The 17913-nt window shown below is 42.1% G+C and overlaps 1 protein-coding gene across 1 annotated transcript in view; it reads left to right on the forward strand.

Moving 5' to 3' along the window:
• Positions 1-2697: 2697 nt before the first annotated feature.
• The window catches only part of LOC146190822 (beta-galactosidase-like), a 29898-nt gene continuing 14682 nt past the window's right edge, over positions 2698-17913 (forward strand). Inside the window, exons 1-8 of the mRNA XM_084601197.1 lie at positions 2698-2839; positions 6653-6816; positions 12004-12154; positions 12591-12654; positions 12781-12875; positions 13715-13905; positions 15077-15250; positions 16811-16854. Coding sequence (XP_084457323.1) covers positions 2771-2839; positions 6653-6816; positions 12004-12154; positions 12591-12654; positions 12781-12875; positions 13715-13905; positions 15077-15250; positions 16811-16854 — 952 coding nt within the window. The 5' untranslated portion in view covers positions 2698-2770. The remainder of the gene's footprint in view (positions 2840-6652; positions 6817-12003; positions 12155-12590; positions 12655-12780; positions 12876-13714; positions 13906-15076; positions 15251-16810; positions 16855-17913) is intronic.

Here is a 17913-nt window from a genome sequence, read left to right on the forward strand (position 1 = left end):
ATCGAGCGACAGTGCCGGCGATCAGGTCTTTACACAAACGTTCACGCAAAAATAGTATACGCTCGCTCACATGCACATGCGAGCACCTTAATGCACCTTATCAGCCAGCGGAGTGCATCTGAGGAAGTCTAGCTGCATTAACCAGCGTATTCGCACAATATGTTGTGAATGGAAGCTAGCAAGTTCTTTAACAACTATTTCCACGCGCAGGAGCCAGAAAGAGATTAAACATTTCGTGCTAACCTATTCAGCTATATAAATTCCAAACAGGTAGAAAGTAACGTTTTCAAGATTTCTCCTCAATCGGCACACCGCCGAACGTTGAAACACTGATTTGGAAGCGAGAGCAAGATTAGACGTGCTCGTCATTGACTCTTTTTTTTTTTTTTTTTTTTTCATTGCGAATGCATTACTACGACAGCCAAAGCGAGACCCTCGGGTGGCCGCAGCTACGTCGTGAAGAGGCGCTGTGAAGAGGCGTAGCTGCGATCACGGCGTAGCTACGGTCTCATACAAAAATCAGCCTGCGATGACATTTGAATTCACGTTACCCCTATGCACGGGCAGGAGCTGCCAGCCCGGGTCGCTCTTTGCATATGGGACTGGGCGAGGCTCGCCCAGTCCCGGTGCAGTGCCATTCCTGCTTCTGGACACCAGCCCGACCGGCTCAGCCCTCAGAGCCAATCCTTTTCCCAAGGTTACGGATCTGTTTTGCCGACTTCCCTTACCTACATTGGTCTAGAATCATTGATAGAATTATATCAGAATCAGCCTGCTAGAATTGTTTGCATTCTCGTTACCCCTACGACACGCAGGCATGTCCATACGGCTTAGTTGAAGCGTGACGTGTGGGCTGGTAGCGTACACTCTCGCGTCATACCCTTAAAAGATGAGCCTAAGTGTTCCCAATAATGTAGCACCTTACACTGATAGGGCATGATATGAAAATGATGTAGCACGCAGAAGAAGCTTCCGTCATTGCTTTCGCAATTCAACTAGGGGTAACCAGATCTGAACTACAACTAATTTTTTTCATGACTGGGCACATTCGTTTCCCCGCCAAAACAACTCAACGCCTCATAAAGGCTGGCCGCCAAAAGCTGCGCTTTTGTATGTCCAAAACTACATCGTCCATTGAATTCCGACCAACTCCAGATGGTTAAAATAAGTATGTGAATTTAAATCGCCAGGTATCAGTGTGTCACATTCATTGTGACTCCGTCTATCCCGCTGCACACTTCGAAAACATCTACTAGCAAACACCCTGCCTTCCAAGCCCTGCGTATTTTCGAGCGAAACGAGTAAAACGAAACGTAATCAAACGGAATCAAACTTTTGTTTTCTTTGTGAAGACGCAAAAAGGGGCCTGAGAAAGCAGCATGACAACAGCCTCGCGAGCTTGCGGGCTTGCGGGTGGTTGGCAAGTGCCCCTTTTGCACCCCCTTCCCGACGCCCACGGGTTCGCAAAGATTATATTATTGAACCAGAAATGAGCAATAATTATTTATTAGTGGGCATAATCCCTCTCCCCACCCCCAATCCAAGCCCATAAAGGAAATATTATTCAATTGCAACAGTATGCGCATTATAAGATTGTTAACGAGAATAAAAATGTAATTCGCATATAACCAGCTTTTAATTATTAGTATATGGGGATGCCGAGGCGGAGTTGTATGCTAACGTACACCTCCGCTTGTTGCGTGATTGAGGCAATTATCGAACTGTGTTACCTAGGAGGTTCTCTCTCTACTTTATCAGAGTCAAATGCTGTCCAGCGAAGAGGCAAGTTAATACCAATAAAGCAGGATTAAAGCCCCATTATGACGTTTTCGGTCGACCAGCGCTAGCGAACAATAGAAGGATTCTAGTAGCGGCATGCCGCTACTAGAATCCTCGTTTGTCTGCAGACCAGCGAGGTAGTATTGCCCTCTGTCGTATTTTCACAAAACTAGACAAAGCATGCACCAAGAGCGGGAAATTCATTCATCCATTTGTAATGATGGTCGTCCTCAACTTACGGTTTTAAAATTATTCGACATGTGAACTACGTATGCACGTTTTTTCGCCAAACTGGATAGTCCAAGGGAACCGCTATGGTTGATGTTATTCCGTACAAAAAGGCGTGTCAGGCTGTAGTGCCCAGATAAGCAGGCAAGCTTATCGAGGGGAGAACCTTAAGCATATCCAAAGAAACAAAACAGCTGCCCTGTCAGATAACACTTAATGAGTTCTGCTATGTACTTATCGGTTATTATACGGGTACTTATCGCGTATTATACGGGTACTTGTATGTACCTATCGGGTATTATATCGGGTATTATACGGTATTATAATACGTGTCAAGGTCGTTGAGAGTTTTTTTTACAGTTAGTATCTTGCAGCGTTTGCACTATGTCGCTCGCAGGTGTTCCCCTCTGACAGGTGCAGACAAAAAGGAAGCTTAAATATTTTTAACGTACGTACTCTTTCACAGGTAAGCAAAACGTGCCGCCACATCCGAATGTGCCAGTGCTATAATACCTAACGATGTTCAAAAGGTCACCCGACTCTTGGATCTAGAGTGGGCCTTGGACTCTTGCGGAGATGGTCGAAAAAGATGCAAGGTTTCGACCGCTTACGAGAGAGGGCGGAAATAGGAGCGGAGGAGAGTATGGCTGGTAGGTCGAAGGCAAAAGCCTAGAGTCAATAAGAGAGCGTGGCAGATGGCCGTTCTACTGTTTTCTCCGCCAATTCGGAAGAAGCAACACTCGCCGGCTTGATTTGCGCTGGGATGGACTCTCTTCCCATCTATATTCTTCTCTCACTGGCACTACTGCCTCCACCGACAGTCGCACGAATTGTGAGTACGAAATATGGCAAACTTTCGTCGAGCCTACACTGTTTTAAAACTCAAGTGGCTCACTTTAGCCATGATTACGTACTTGATGAAGCAAGCTTCTCTCTATGTTATTAGAAAAGGTTTCTGTGGAGGTCAGACGATAGCATTCCCGACATTAAGAGTGCTTTGCGCTTCATGCCTGCCAGCACATGGCCTTTACTTCGGCGACATTTTTCCAGACGAGTCACGTATGATATTAAAGAGGTGAAACTGAAGGAGCGAAAGAGCGATGCAATTATAGACGTTCCGTTTCAATTCCCAAAATTCTCGAGTGGACCGTTGTGCTCCTCCGTTGTAAAGCTAATTCATCAGCCGAACATGTAAAACTCCAGCATTTCCATGCTGACATGTTGAAGTCCGAAAGTTGCGCCTGCTTGTCCTCTCTTTCCGGCATGCGCACTGCAACCAAAGGGAATGCAGAATCTTGCTGTATTATTTAGGTGAGAGTCGTACATTTCCTTTTAGCATGACGTTCGACGTCAAGAGTACATGGCACGAAAATTTTGAGTATGACTCTGGCTTTTCGCGCTTTAGTGCGCGAAAGATCATACAACTTTTCAGGTACGCTAACGACTCTTAAGTGGTTTGAATGTCTGACTTTTTCTGACAGAATACGACTCATTAAAGTAGTTGAATGATATTAAGTGGCATAAAAAAAGGCTTGTTTTTAGTCACGAGCTACCTCGCAAGAATGTCTGGCTGTTTTTGGATGTTACGCTCGAGTTCCATGACTGCATGTATGCTAGGAATACCTACCGCGTGCAAGAAAGGAACCCCCGCCATTCCAGTCTCGTGCACCCTCAAAAACTCTTCGAAAGGAACATATTGCCTTGAAGCCTGAAATCAGCAATTACAAAATTGTATGTACATAAAATGCAATAAAGCTTTGACAATCAGGTGGGCCGGCATTTGGCATCAGGTTTCCATTTGTCGTTCTAACCAGCTTTGTTACCGAGACACTGATTTAGAAGCAAACAAACAGAATTCCAAGACAGAGGGCAGCAGCCGAAGATAAACGCTCAGGGAAGTGGTGGTACTATCATGAGCAATATGAGCAGGAACACGCGAGTGCACGGCAAATAGCCTGGTAAACCACTTGGGACGATAAGGTGCGACGGTTGTTGGAAATAAAGTGGAAAGGGCGCAGTGGTTCCCCAAGCTGTTGGCTCTCCCGCCTTGCTAGCTTTGCTGGGAAACGGTAGGTGATTGCAAGGCATCGACCGCTAGCGATAATGACTGTTATAAAGCGCAGATTGCAGACAGTACTAAGCCAAATATCACTGTTCAAATTTTTTTTTCCATGTGGATGTATAAGTAGCAAGCGTGCTGCAAAAGAATATTTTTGCTCAACTTTTTAAATGATTCAAATAGGAAAAACAAATGAGAAGGGTTCAACGCTGCTGAACCGAATGTAGACCGAAAGCATTAGCTGCAGGTAACCGAGTGTTCATCTTCCTCTTCTTCTTCTCCTTCTTCGTCGCCATCTTCTTCTTCTTCGCGGCTGTTCAAGGTCCTTCGTGACCGCGGTCACGGCATACGCGACGAGCTGAAACCTGCCGTAATGTTTTTTTGTTTGTTTGTTTTTTCGCAACAAAAGAAGGTTAACAGCGGTATCTGGCGCAGAGCTATAGGCAGCACGGTCGAGCGACCTGCACTCCATAACCGCCTTATCATCGCTAGCGTCCGGCGCCTCGCATTCAAGCAGCACAATCTATCGGCCCAATATTGGTCCTGTGCTGGAAATGTCTAGCCCTACACAGGATCAATGCATTGCGGACACACTTCAGTACTGTTCCTATGATTTGTGCTGCCCTGCCGCTTCGCAGCTGCGCTAGCAATTGGCCGGAGTGCCAACCGTTAGGGGAACCGCGGAACCCTTTCAATTATATATATATATATATATATATTGTGAGCCTTCTGTGGACCTTCTTTCATTTGTACATGCCATCATCATCTTCTTTCATTTGTACATACCATCATCATCGTCCCGCGGCGCCGGCTCTGGCGCGTGCCTGGGTTGGTGACCGGATTAAAACGCTGGACAAGGCTTCGCTGTCCTTGCCGCCACGACCTCGCCGTCTTGACCTAGCCTTCTTCCACAATATATATATATATATATATATATATATATATATATATATATATATATATATATATATATATATATATATATATATATATATATATATTAATTACTAATTACATTACTCATTTCTGTGATTATCCAAGTAAACATTTAAAAAAAAGACAAAGTACCATCCCCAACGCTTTCCTTGGCCTCGCCGACTGTGGGCTTCTTTCCTTCATGTATTATAACGAGCACCCTCATTTCCCCTTAATTGATCTGCTCATATATATATATATATATATATACAGATTTTCTTTGCTCTTCGTATTGACACGAATTGCGCGTCTTTCAGCTCTGCGGGGCCTCTCTCCGGACCTCTTCTTCGTTACAATTTGTAATCGAGAATGGTCAGCATGATTTCTCGTTTTATCTAAGAAATCAGAAGCCAATCAGAAAGCGGAGAAAATACAAGTATAAAAGAGTGGGCAAGAGCCCTTCGTGAAAATGTTAAAGAAGCAACCACAAAGGTACCCGAAGAAGCAGACCCGGAAGAGGTACACTGCCGTCTTCTGTTCTTATGGCAGGCCAAAAAAGGTATTGTAGAAGAAGAATGTAAAGCACCAGAGGTGCAACAGGACCGCATGCCAAAGACTGGCCCGACTCAACAAAGAAAAAGAAGATTATGCATTGCAGCTATAGAACAAAATTGGAAGTCGACATGTAGTAGCATGAAAATATCCATATTACTAGCGAAAACCTGGCAGCTACTACGCTACCTCTTGGAGCCGGAAGGTTGCAAGTGAGCGCAGAAGCACAACCTCCAAAAGATTGTCCATTCCTACGATGGGACGGAAACGGAACTCATTGAAGAAATACAGACACACTGTGTGGGAACTCCTCTCCCTGAAGTACTCCCTGATTATCACGGACCGCCAAACCAGGACCTGGATAGACCCATTGAAGAAGCAGAAATTCGGGCTAAAATTGCTCGCCCTAAAACAAAGTTAGCAGCGGGGCCGCATGCAGTGAGCTACAAATGCATGCTGCGAAATCTGGACGACGACTCAATCGCTGCCCTCGCAAGATACATGCAAATATTCTGGAAATAAAGACGACTTCTGACCATCTAGAAAACAGCGCAGATCGTCATGATCCCCAAACCTGGCAAAATCTACAAATTAAGAATCCAAGACCAATTTCTTTGACGTCATGCGTGGTGAAACTCATAAAACAGGTGATCGAGACAAGATTAAACAGATACATAGAAGACAACGAACTCTACTCAAATTTTTTCGGCACCACTAATAATTTAAGAGCGTTAATTGTTGAGCTAGTTAGTGATCAGTCTTAAAATTTGTACACCACAAGCGCAATTGTGGTGTACGTGTCTTCTTACTGGTGTCCATGTCTTCTTACTGGTGTACGTGTGTTCTTACGGTGTGTCCTCTCCTTTTGCGCTAAACAAAGTGAATTATAAGACCACTAATAATATCCACTATTTCACGAATCGTATCAGTGCTGTTTGTTTTTTAAACATGTAATACTTAAAACAAATATCGTTGATCTGTGCTTGTGGTTTGCTAATAAATCATTCAAGCTGAAGAAATGAAAGGAGGTATACGGAACGCATGTCATCGCATAGTTGCTGAGTCAGTAATCGTTACTGGTGTTCTAACCGATCATTTTTTAACGTTTGCTGGGTCAAGAGGACAAGGTCCTTCACGATCGACTACGAGAACAATCGTTTCCTGAAGGATGGAAAACCGATACAAATCGTGGCAGGGTCAATCCACTACTTCAAGACTCTCTACCAACAGTGGGACGACAGGCTGGCAACCATGAAAGCCGCCGGCCTCAATGCAATACAGACGTGAGTCTATCTGTGCACATTCCAATATTCGAATTATGCAGTTTTAGCAGCCACCATTTATTGTGTGCGATCAGCACTGCAGCCACACGCTGGCCGTTTTCCTTTTTCCTTCTTTCGTAAAACGGTCCCTTTCGTTTTATACCCTAAAAGCATTAGGACGGAGGCAGTGTTTTGGTCATTTATTCTTAGCATTCCTGCCCTCTCCACGAGAAACAAAGCGGAGAGATTCGCAAGCAGTAGTGGTAGTTCAATCAACACACAGCCACACAGGCAGCAGTAATCATCGCGCTAAAAATAGCTATTGATGTAAGGACCAGTCTGAGGTAGTAAGATTCTTATCAGTGGACATAAAGGAATGGTTATCTAGCACAATAAAATATAAGCAATGAAACAAAACATTCAAAACTATATTAAAATTAAAAGCTTAGTTCAGTGTAACCAGGTAAAGGTAAGCTAAATCTTTATTATGAATATTTAGACATCCGTGCTATCGTGAAAAGCTGTTTTTGATAATTTTCACAGGAAATACAAGGAAACATAGCGCAGATATATGCCAGAAAGTTCATTCAGAAAATCTATCGCTGCAATAGAGGGCGCCTAGATATTGCTGACAATTTTATTCCTATTCGTTTATTCTGAAAACTATAATATCCATGGAAGTTTCTTATGGAAGCATTGAAGGTTTTTAACTTTAAGAAGCAACAAGGTATAACCAAAGTCATTTCGCGTTGCATATTGGCACAAGTATATCTAATAAATAATTTAAAATGCACCGAATAACTCCCACACGGAGAAGAAAATGAGATTACTGAAATTTAGAAGAAATAATAAAACTACGAAAACTTAAGGTGTTGATCAGAAAACACTTTGGATATTTGTTCACAGACAATAAAATAATACGACTGATAAGCAACAAATATAAATTACATTTTATGGATGATTAGTAGATACAGCATTTTTAAAGGAAAATTTAGACGATCATGTTATATTTTTCAAGTGGCTATTATTAGCACTAAATATTTTGCGAAAATTTGTGCCTGCAAAGTTTCAGAGGATGAGTCATCATATTTTATGTGCCGAGTATGAGCCTTTGTATTGTATGTGTCGACGTCCAACTGCTTTCAAAGTATTTTAGTTCCAGTTTGCATAAACCGATATTCAGCTGTTGATGAAAGAAAAGAATGGTTAAATAAATGAGAAATTTTGACTGGGCAACTCAGGTAAAACGAGTGAGCTATGATGTGGTACCTCCGGACGAGTACTATATGACCGAGAGGAATGCCAAACTGTTATTACCGCTTTCAAAATTTTGCAGACTTAGTCCAAAACAAATATTTATTTTTCTAATCTTGAAGGTATTCACCTGAGAAAAGGAGTAAATAAAAACTTTGCCCAATTTTCAATGCACCTTGTGCAAACACATCTGAAGAATACAATATTCAATGAAAAAAAAAAGCAAGAAGTTGGAAAAACGTGTTGCCACTTTTTATGTTCTGGCCAAGTACTCTCGAATAAAGGACCAAGAAGAAGCACTGAAAAAATGTTAATCGCTGCTTCAATAAAAGCGTGACGCGTCCGTGTTTGCCGATATGAAGAACGTCCCCATTGGCAATAAGCACGTGACCAGAGGGTTTACCATTGCGACCATTAGTCCTCAAGGCATGAGTGCATTGCTCATATATGCCACCAAAGCCCTCTAGCTCATTCACAAATGTAGATTCCGTTATGTTTCCAGCGGTAGGAATGTGAGCGTCTGCTATGTAACAACATTTGTAGCGGTATCTTAAACCTCGATTTCCTTGTCACGACGCTGTTTTGAGTGGTCGCATCTATTATGGAGGTCTCATAAGTTACGCTGTTAAATTATTTAGCTTTTAATTCTCCTTCGAATGAGAAATGGGGCGTTTCGTACACGTTTGAGAAAGCAGTTTTTTGTTGTAGTAGTTGTTTTTTTTACGATACTGTGGCAAGCCTTGCAGAAGGGTGCAGTAGGCATATTGTGTGAGCCGTCGATAGTATGGTGCATATCTACAAGAGATATTATTATACCTGGCGTAAAGAATGCCTGGACCGCGTTAAAGTAATATTATGAATGCTTTATGTGCGTGTGCCATCTTAAAAAAAATCTTTCCTTCGCGCTTCTTAGATTCTGAAAAAATTATAGTTCACTATCCTGGAATGTAGATCAAGGTATATGATATAGTTTAGTAGATATATAGCTTTCTTGAAATGCAGTGTCAACAAATTATACTCCAATTTATGTTTTCTGGGACAAAACGCTTAGAGAAAAAATTCCTCCTGGACATTTACCACTGAGGTGATGCAATACTCAGAGCAACTGTTATCGATGGCGGTTCAGCAGCGTGTTTAACTATTGTGTCTGCCTCACACATCGCTTCAGGAGACATAGATGCACGCAGTACGTGTGTTGCGCTTTTTCGTGTTGCTTTAACAGCCGCCGCCTCTGGTCACGGAAACTGGGGCCGGCCGCTCCTCGGTTACAACGTTGCTCAAAAAACAACGCAAAGGACTATCACTCTCACATAAGGGCTACATTCTAAATCTTCCTGTGTGCTGATTTTGCAAAATTTTATGGAAAATAATGGAACTTTGAAATGACACGAGCAGCTTGGTGCACTTTAAAGTAGTACAGTAAATAAAAGCTCCTTAAAGAAATTTCTAGTTCAGCCCTTTCAGTATATTGAAATTTTTATTAACCAGTTATAAAATAGCGATGCACTTAGCAATAATTTTTTTCGTGCTTATGAATCCATGTTTCTTGTTTTTTATTCGTTTACAAACCTAGGCTTCAAAAAATACGGTAGGTATATATGTGCGGTCTGTGCTGGGGGGTCTTGCACCAAGACGGAAATCATGCACCTGATAGTGCTTGGTTATTAGACAAATAATTAGCAAAACACCTAATAACCTTTTTTGCTTTTGACTTTGGAGAAATATGATAATGAGGCAATGGAGGCCGTCCGCCTCAAAGGTGGGCATCGTTTCTAAATTTTCTAAATCGGCAGTCTGGTTTAATTTAACGAACGTCAATAATAAGCCTTTCAAAACTAGGTGAGTTGCTTTCCAAGATTACAGTTTCTCAAAACAGCGTCTATAACGTTTATTATGCATACACTACGAAAGTTGTTTGTGTATTCAGTAAAGTTGAAGGCCGAATTCAGTGGCATTACCAGCCGCAATAAATTCATTATCTTATAATGCATAGCGGGAAAGCTCATTTAACGAGCTATAAATTGCTTATTTTTCAATGTTCGTCAATTGGAACCACATTGCCGATCAAGAAGATTTAAAACCGAGGCTCACCTTGATGTTAACGGCCTCCAACTGCTCAGTATAATATTTCCTCTAAATTCAAAAGTAAAAAGTTGACTAGATAATGTGTTAATTAATTCTCTAATCACCAAGCTCTACGTACAAGCTCTATAGCGTACGTGATTTCCACATTACTGTAAAATACACCAGCACAGACCGTACAGACGCATCTCTCGTATTTTTAAAATATAGATTTGTAAACGATGAAAGGAAACATCCTGTACAATGTACGAAATCTGAAAACAGGAAATCTCGGAATCACTTACGAAAAATCGCAGCTGTTTGGCCAGTGTGTGCATGGCCGCGGAAGAAAGAAGCAATACAGCAAGACTGAGCTGGAAGAAGCAAGTATCTAGAGCCGTCCTGGCTGCTCTTCTTGAACGTGTATTTTCCTCTTGTGTTGCCTTTTTTTTTTTTTTTTTCAGCATTCCTTAATGTCATTTCCTTAATCGTCATACAAAGTTATTGCGGTTCCCAGTCGGAAAAAGCTACGGAACCACTTTGAAAATGCAATAAAATATTTTGATAGAACGACAGGAAAAAGATGGCACACCGTATGAAAGAGCACTGAACAAGAATAGGGGAGGAAGGGGGGGAGCCTCAGTTCGCAGGTCGAGCCACCTTTTCGACAAGTGGACTTGCTTTGTGTGGGCAGAGCGGTCATCATTGGCAGGGGTTTAAATATGCTTTTGTTTCCGAAGAAGAACAGCTGGAGAGGGGGAGGGGGTGGGTGCGACAAAGTAGACCAAGGGGTGGGAAAAAATATACAAATAAAAAATGCTTCTTCAGTAGGTATTCCTCAGCCTGGAACCGGTACTCCTGTGGCCTTAAAAAGAAATCTAAACGGCAGTACCAAGAAAAATTACAATGCGGTGTGGATGATTAATCAGCATCTAAGAAGCAAAAGAGCATTTAAACCCCTGCCAATGATTATCGCTCTCCCTAGGCTAAAACAAATCCACTTGTCGAAATGTTGACGCGACCTGCGAACTAAGGCTTCCCCTCCTCTACCCTTGTTCAACAAGATATTTTGCAGTTCTGTCGTAACATCAGACTTTTCTGCATTTTGGTAGTTCTGTCATTGTTTTCTGTAGTATTTTTCTGTAGCTCGCAGTCCTGTAGTACTTTTCTGTTGTAACAACGCAAAGTTATGATGTTACTAAAGACATTTGTGTTGTCACAATAGCCTGGCTGTTAAAAATCGCACATATATTTTGTTGACAATAGAAAAATTTCTGTAATTTTTTTTCGACTAGGTTCCATCGTTTCGTTAAAGTTACGTTGTATCTTTTTCTTCTTTGCGAAAAATATGTCTCTAGATTACCCATTGGTCAGTGGCCAAATCTGCATAGAAAACGGTATTAAACATCTGCAAGTTATAATTTATTTATTCCTTTCGATGCAGCTTCTAAAGTTAGAATAAATGAATTTCAAATTTATGATTTTTTATAAAAAGATGAATTTACAATTGCTGATACTGATATGTTCCAGGAAAAATACACCTCGAGGTTTTCTGCTGCAGCGATATAGAGGAAGCTAAATTCGGAAAGAATAGCATACATGGCGCCTACTGGGTGTGTCATTCAAGGTATCCCTACACTATCTTTGGCTAATGATAAGCCACGAAAAACTGCCATCTCTTGGTCAGTGAAAAACAGTGGTCTTAACACAGCCCCAGAGCAGGTGTATTATATAAAGCAGGGTGGCTGTGGCACCGCCCAAGGTACATACATCATTAAATTGCGCTTCAAAGGTAATGAATTTTCAAAACAAGCCTAATTACGTCATTGTGATGACGACCACTAAGGTGGGGATGCTTCCTCTGGGTGCTTATCACACTCGCTCCGAACGTAGTTACGTCGAGTGGAGCAGCCACGAGCCCGAAAAAGACAAGTTTGACTTCGATGGGCAGCAGAGCATCGTCAACTTCTTGAAACTGGCCAAGAAGCACGGATTCCTGGTCCTCCTCAGACCTGGACCCTACATCTGCGCCGAAAGAGACCTGGTGCGTAAAATGTGATTTGCTATCGCATTGAAGATACGCAGAAATATGATAATCTTGTAAAACGAGGCGGGGGTTTGCCCCGAATATGTACAAAGCGTGGGTTGCGGGCGCGAACTCATCCGTACTGAAACGAGGTTTCGCGCTCAGTCTGCGTCGCCGGTCGTTGTACTGTGAAGTATGTGGGGCAATGCTGCAGCGTATAGGCTCCACTCCTAAGGCGGCCACTTTAGCTACTTGTACTAATCTCTGTACTAATGTGTTCGTTGGAGGTGCGGGTTACCGTCAAAGCAAAATACTGTTTTTGAATAAGGCTAGAAAGATTTTTGATGAGTTGCTATGCTTCGTTCGTGTGCAAGGACAAGTTTGATTTGTTTCAAATTCTTTTTTTTTACTTGCATAAAGGCGTTCTCTCGTCTCTGCTTTTATCTCCTTGCAGGGCGGATTTCCTTATTGGCTGTTCTCAAAAAATGCTTCCATTGAATTCAGAAGCATGGATCCAGGTAAATCACGACATGTGCCTGCCTCACATCCACCGACGTACATTGGAGTGCGTTCTCATAGATCAATTAAACTAGCCTCTTTGTTGCCAACTTTCCTTTCTTTCCTTTTTTTTTATTCATCTTCAGTTTACCGTGATCACGTGAAGAGTTACTTCTCCAAGCTCCTCCCATTGTTGCGTCCTCTCCTATACGTGAATGGCGGGCCCATTGTAGCTGTTCAGGTGAGTTTGTACAAGGTCTATTAGCTGTGCCCATTAGAAGGTTTCAGGCCAACGGCCGCTGAGTAGAAGCGTTTCTATTCATCTCTGCACACAGGGCGAACGAGCAGTTTGTGGTACGTCTAGAGAACTGCTTAGACAGCTGCCAGGTAACATCTCTTGATTTCTAACAGGTAACCTTTGCGGTCAGATTGAGGAAAACCCTTGCTATAGAAGCGAGAGAGCACCTGTGGCCATCACTGAGAAGGCCGGCATCTTAAAAACTATATATCGGGAAGCTGACAAAAAAAAATTCAGCAGTGGAAGGAAGCGCGTCGATAACGTTGAAGAAGTCAAAGGAAATAAAACACGGCGCCGCAACGCAACCTAGTTGATTTCTTCACGTCGCTGTGCGAGTTAATGACAATATAAATACTACTCGCCTCACTCTACTTTTCTCGTTATTTTTTCTTTATTTTGTAAATCAACATTTATTCTATCCCATATTCATAATTCAGCAATGTAATCGAAACAATCTGAACCTGAGAGACGTCGGCCATTCGGCCATTCTCAACCATTCATCAACAAGATATATTGTGCCATCCAGATGGGAAGTTGACTCGCGCTGACTGGATCTGGGTGTTCATTGGGTATCTGCCTTATTTTCTCGACATCGCTCGTACCTTAGGAGTTAATTATGCCGATGCTGTAATTCTGTTTTACAGATTTCCCGTGATGCTGACCTAACGTAACCACGTAGCTACATAAACATTTTACTCATCCAAATGCCTCCCCAAATACAAACTCTATAAATATTATGGAGACAAATGATGATGAATATTTGCTTTGGCTACTTCTTGCAGATCGAGAACGAATACGGCAGCTATCAAGAGAAGTGCGATGCCGTGTACAAGAAGTGGCTGAGAGACCTGGTTCGCGGTCATCTGGGCAATGATGTCATCCTCTACACTACTGATGGCCCCTCCGATGAACAAATGAGCTGCGGCAAAGTGGATGGCGTCTTCACAACCATTGATTTCGGCACACGTAATAGAAAATGAAGAAAATTGAAAAGCTATCACATTCAGTAATATACGCTGGGCACTTAGCACTTGTAAAGTTTGCTTATCTTTTAAAATAAGTAAAATGAGTTTACAGTTTCCAACTTTTGTCATGGGTTACCTGCTGAATATATTCTAAATAAAATTGACAGGCTTTTGGGGGTTTTTTTCGCGACCATAGCAGCACGTAGGTTCGGTTTCGTGAACAATCCCGATCGCACCAATTGGAAAAGAATTTCAACTCAAAAGGTTCTTTTGGTTTCCGTTGACCTTTGCAGTCTACTAGTAGTCTGATGGTGAATTTCTGCGGTAACTACTGAATCACTAAGCCACTCCACAGAAGAACCGATTGAACAAATTTGAGAACGAATCGGGTTAAAGAAGTGCAACGTACCTGTTACTACCCATTGCATCTCCACAAGACAGTGATCATACATTGGATGTAACTGAAGGGGTGTAAATTGAACGGGATGCCCTTCAGCAGATTAAGAATCGGTGATGACACAGTCCGGCTACATAATACAGAAAATTCGTTACAGCGAACAATTACCGGCGAAAAGGAATGCGACAATTAGAGCGGTGAATATTTGCGAAAAAAGTCGACACAGCGCTGAACAGTTTGAGAGGTAAACAACAGTTTACAGCAAGCAGCGGAGTAATGACGAAATAACAAGGCAACGCATGCCTCTATCTGGGCCCAACATTCGTGACGTCAATGCGAAATCTAGCACGCCGCACTGCACGCTGAAGGTTCTCCGGAGCTATGAGCACCAACTTACCAATACTCCTTAATAATTCCACATACAAGCTATGTATGAAGTCAGCTCGTCCCAGCAGGCTACCAAATGTTTTATATCAAGGTAATTGCAGAAATGGATATGAAACGTAAACTTCGTCTAGATTTTTTGACAATTAGCGCCAGTTATTGAAATGTTCGCTCACTTCGCCTACCCTGCAAATTATGAGATTAAATATACGTACTTTCACGCGGAATTTAAGTCTCCTGCAGCTCGCAGTGAAAGGAAAGGCGAAATCAATTGCATGCTGGGCATACGCTGAAACATTTTATGGCGAGGGAGAATCTAGTGCTGGGCGCGGCCGGCACAACAATATCCTCGAACTTTTTTTTTTATAACAATACCTTTCCATCTTTAAGGGAAATGCCGTGAAGGGGTCATTTGACATCTTGCGCCAACATCAGCATCGCGGACCTCTGGTGAACACGGAATTTTACACTGGCTGGTTCGATCACTGGACGGAGGACCACAATACCTTATCCACCAATGAACTCGTGCAACACCTCGACAAAATGCTCAGAATGAATGCATCTGTCGTCCTGTGAGTGGCTGTATTTATTTATTTATTTATTTATTTATTTATTTATTTATTTATTTATTTATTTATTTATTTATTTATTTATTTATTTATTTATTTATTTATTTATTTATTTATTTATTTATTTATTTATTTAATCGATAGAACTACAGTCCATATTCGGACAGTAGCGAATCCCCATGATTGGTCGAGAGAACGTCCTGCGTTTGTCGCAAAACTCTCCTTCTGACCAATAAGGATTATGTTGTGTCCTCAAGTACCCATTCACTCGGAAAATTAGCTCTAGCTGGTCAGGTGGCACAGCCTTCTGACGTTATCATCGTTTCGATGAATCAGGGAATTTCTTACTCGTACTGGCAGGTAATTTGGCAGGTGGCAGTTCGCAGATGGCAGAGCCAAGAGCTGACTGGTCGGCGGGATGTCTGACATCACAAGATCATGTGACATAGCGGAGATGGCAGCTACTCTAGCAAGGGGCTCTGTAGGGGTGTGACGTCATCAAGAGGCTCAAAATTTCAAAACGGCATTACAAATGCCTCTGAGGAAGGGCACTTTCATTGATAAATTAGCTGGTGCTTAACCTGCTTAAACATATGCGATAGCATTCTATCCGTAAGACATCAAAATTCGCGGGTCCAGTTCAAAAGTCAAAGATAATCTCATTGAGTGACAGTGGTTAATCGTAATGCTGTACTGGGTAGGGAAGCATAGGGACGCTGTGTCCATGGCAACTAAGCGACAAGATCTAATTTTATTGTTCGGCTCAGACGGCCGCGTATGAATGCTTTCGCATTGTATTTTTAGTCATGTGCCGGGCTTACTTCTACATCATCGAAGGGCATTTATTCAGTGCGATAGCCAAGATGTCTTACGCAGCCACCTTATAGGTAAAGTGCACAGCAGCTAAACGCAACATTACACCAACACTTATTCAAATCTAATACCACTAAGTAGCAGTACTACTTAGCTCTGCCATTCAGTAAGGCCTGTCAGCGCAACTACCTACGACTAATAATTAGAAAATGATTAAAACCATTAGCAGCAATGCCTAATGTCCTCCTGGCAAAGCTATCGCATCAACTCTCAAATGATCCATGACAAGCTATTTACTAAAACCAGAGTCTTCTGTAAAAACTATAAAATGCACACGAGCACTAGATATTCATCGGCTTCCTACACAACACAAGAATTTTTAATCTGGCTTCAATTGCACCGAAAATATCAGCGATTGAAAATCCCTCTCCTTGCCCAGCTGAGCTAAGAGGACGCCGGCGCACAAGCAAAAATGAAGAAAACAATATTCTCGCCACGCCGAACCACGCTCTATCTCTCCCACGTCCCAGCAAGACCCGATGAAATCAACGGGGAAGTAGCGCGCGGGGAGATGTCACCGTAAGCTGTTGGGAGCGGTCACCAGGAGCACTTTTCGAAAAGTATTTGTAAATTTTAGCCATAACGCAAAGCTTTTAAATTTGACTCAGATACTTGCACGGACCACCTTTATGAATTTCGAGAGATGAATATTACAAGAATCAACTTAGTTACTCATTTATTTACTTTCAGGTACATGTTTCACGGAGGAACTTCGTTCGGCTATAAAGCAGGCGGTAAGTTCCTAATAGGACTCGGTCTATTTTTCACGGCTTGCCCGCCCTGTTGAATGTGTACTTATTAACAACTTAAATGTGCATTAGATAGCCAAACTCCGTGGTAATGCAAAGCACCCAGATTTAAGGTAAAGGTTGAATTCGCTCGGACGTCATACATCGGTGGTGGCAGAGTCAAGACGAGGGATTAGATCAATAAATGCATATGTATGTCGGTTTATTTCAGTGATACATTGATTTTTTATTGACTTTTTGGCATTTGCCTGTTACATTTTTATTTACCAGATTGCTATTCACTATTTATTGATTTATTAAGTTAGTAGACAAATACAACAGAGCGCATCGAGTGCAATTACATCTTGGACACTGTGGCTTTGGCTAGCGGAGAAGAGGGATAGAAGGCGTTACTTCTGAAGATATATTTTTCAGCGTACGTAAGTACAGGCTGATCATAACGAGCTTGCGTATTTAGGTCTACTCGCTTTAAGTATTTTCGCCAGTTTTCACCAGTCACATTCTCAAACTAGGAATCCGATGACGCGGAGTCCCTCCTAACAGACGAACTAATAATTATGCGAATTATTATATTATGGTTATTCCTGCGCACATTAAACAAAGATTGATTGTTTGGTTTATTGATTGATTGATTTATTGATTGATTGATTGATTGATTGATTGATTGATTGATATATTTTAAGGATATTTCGATATCGCTTTCCTTGCGCACTACCTCCTCTCGCTCAACCAGGAGTACCCCACTGAATCTTCCTTCTCTTAACTGCCGTCATGTCAGAGTAGATATAATTTTTCTACACAAACTCCTTCATGGCCACATTATGTGCCCTCAGCTCTTGAAGTACATCCTTCTGCGCGTTCCGCGAAGAGCATGAGGGATTTCAGACCGAATTCAAATTTCTCCGTTTCTTCATTCCCATTCCCCTCTGGACAGAATGCAGAGGTTGTTTAACTCTTTTTTGTCCTCACCTTGGCATCTTCCGAAACTCGCTGTCCTCGTTTATATTGGATGTTCGTAGCGTTGTATTCTAAGCAGTACTTTAT

The sequence above is a fragment of the Amblyomma maculatum genome, chromosome 4 (genome assembly GCF_055883805.1).
Source record: "Amblyomma maculatum isolate TAMU_Amacu chromosome 4, ASM5588380v1, whole genome shotgun sequence".
Lineage (NCBI taxonomy): Eukaryota > Metazoa > Arthropoda > Arachnida > Ixodida > Ixodidae > Amblyomma > Amblyomma maculatum.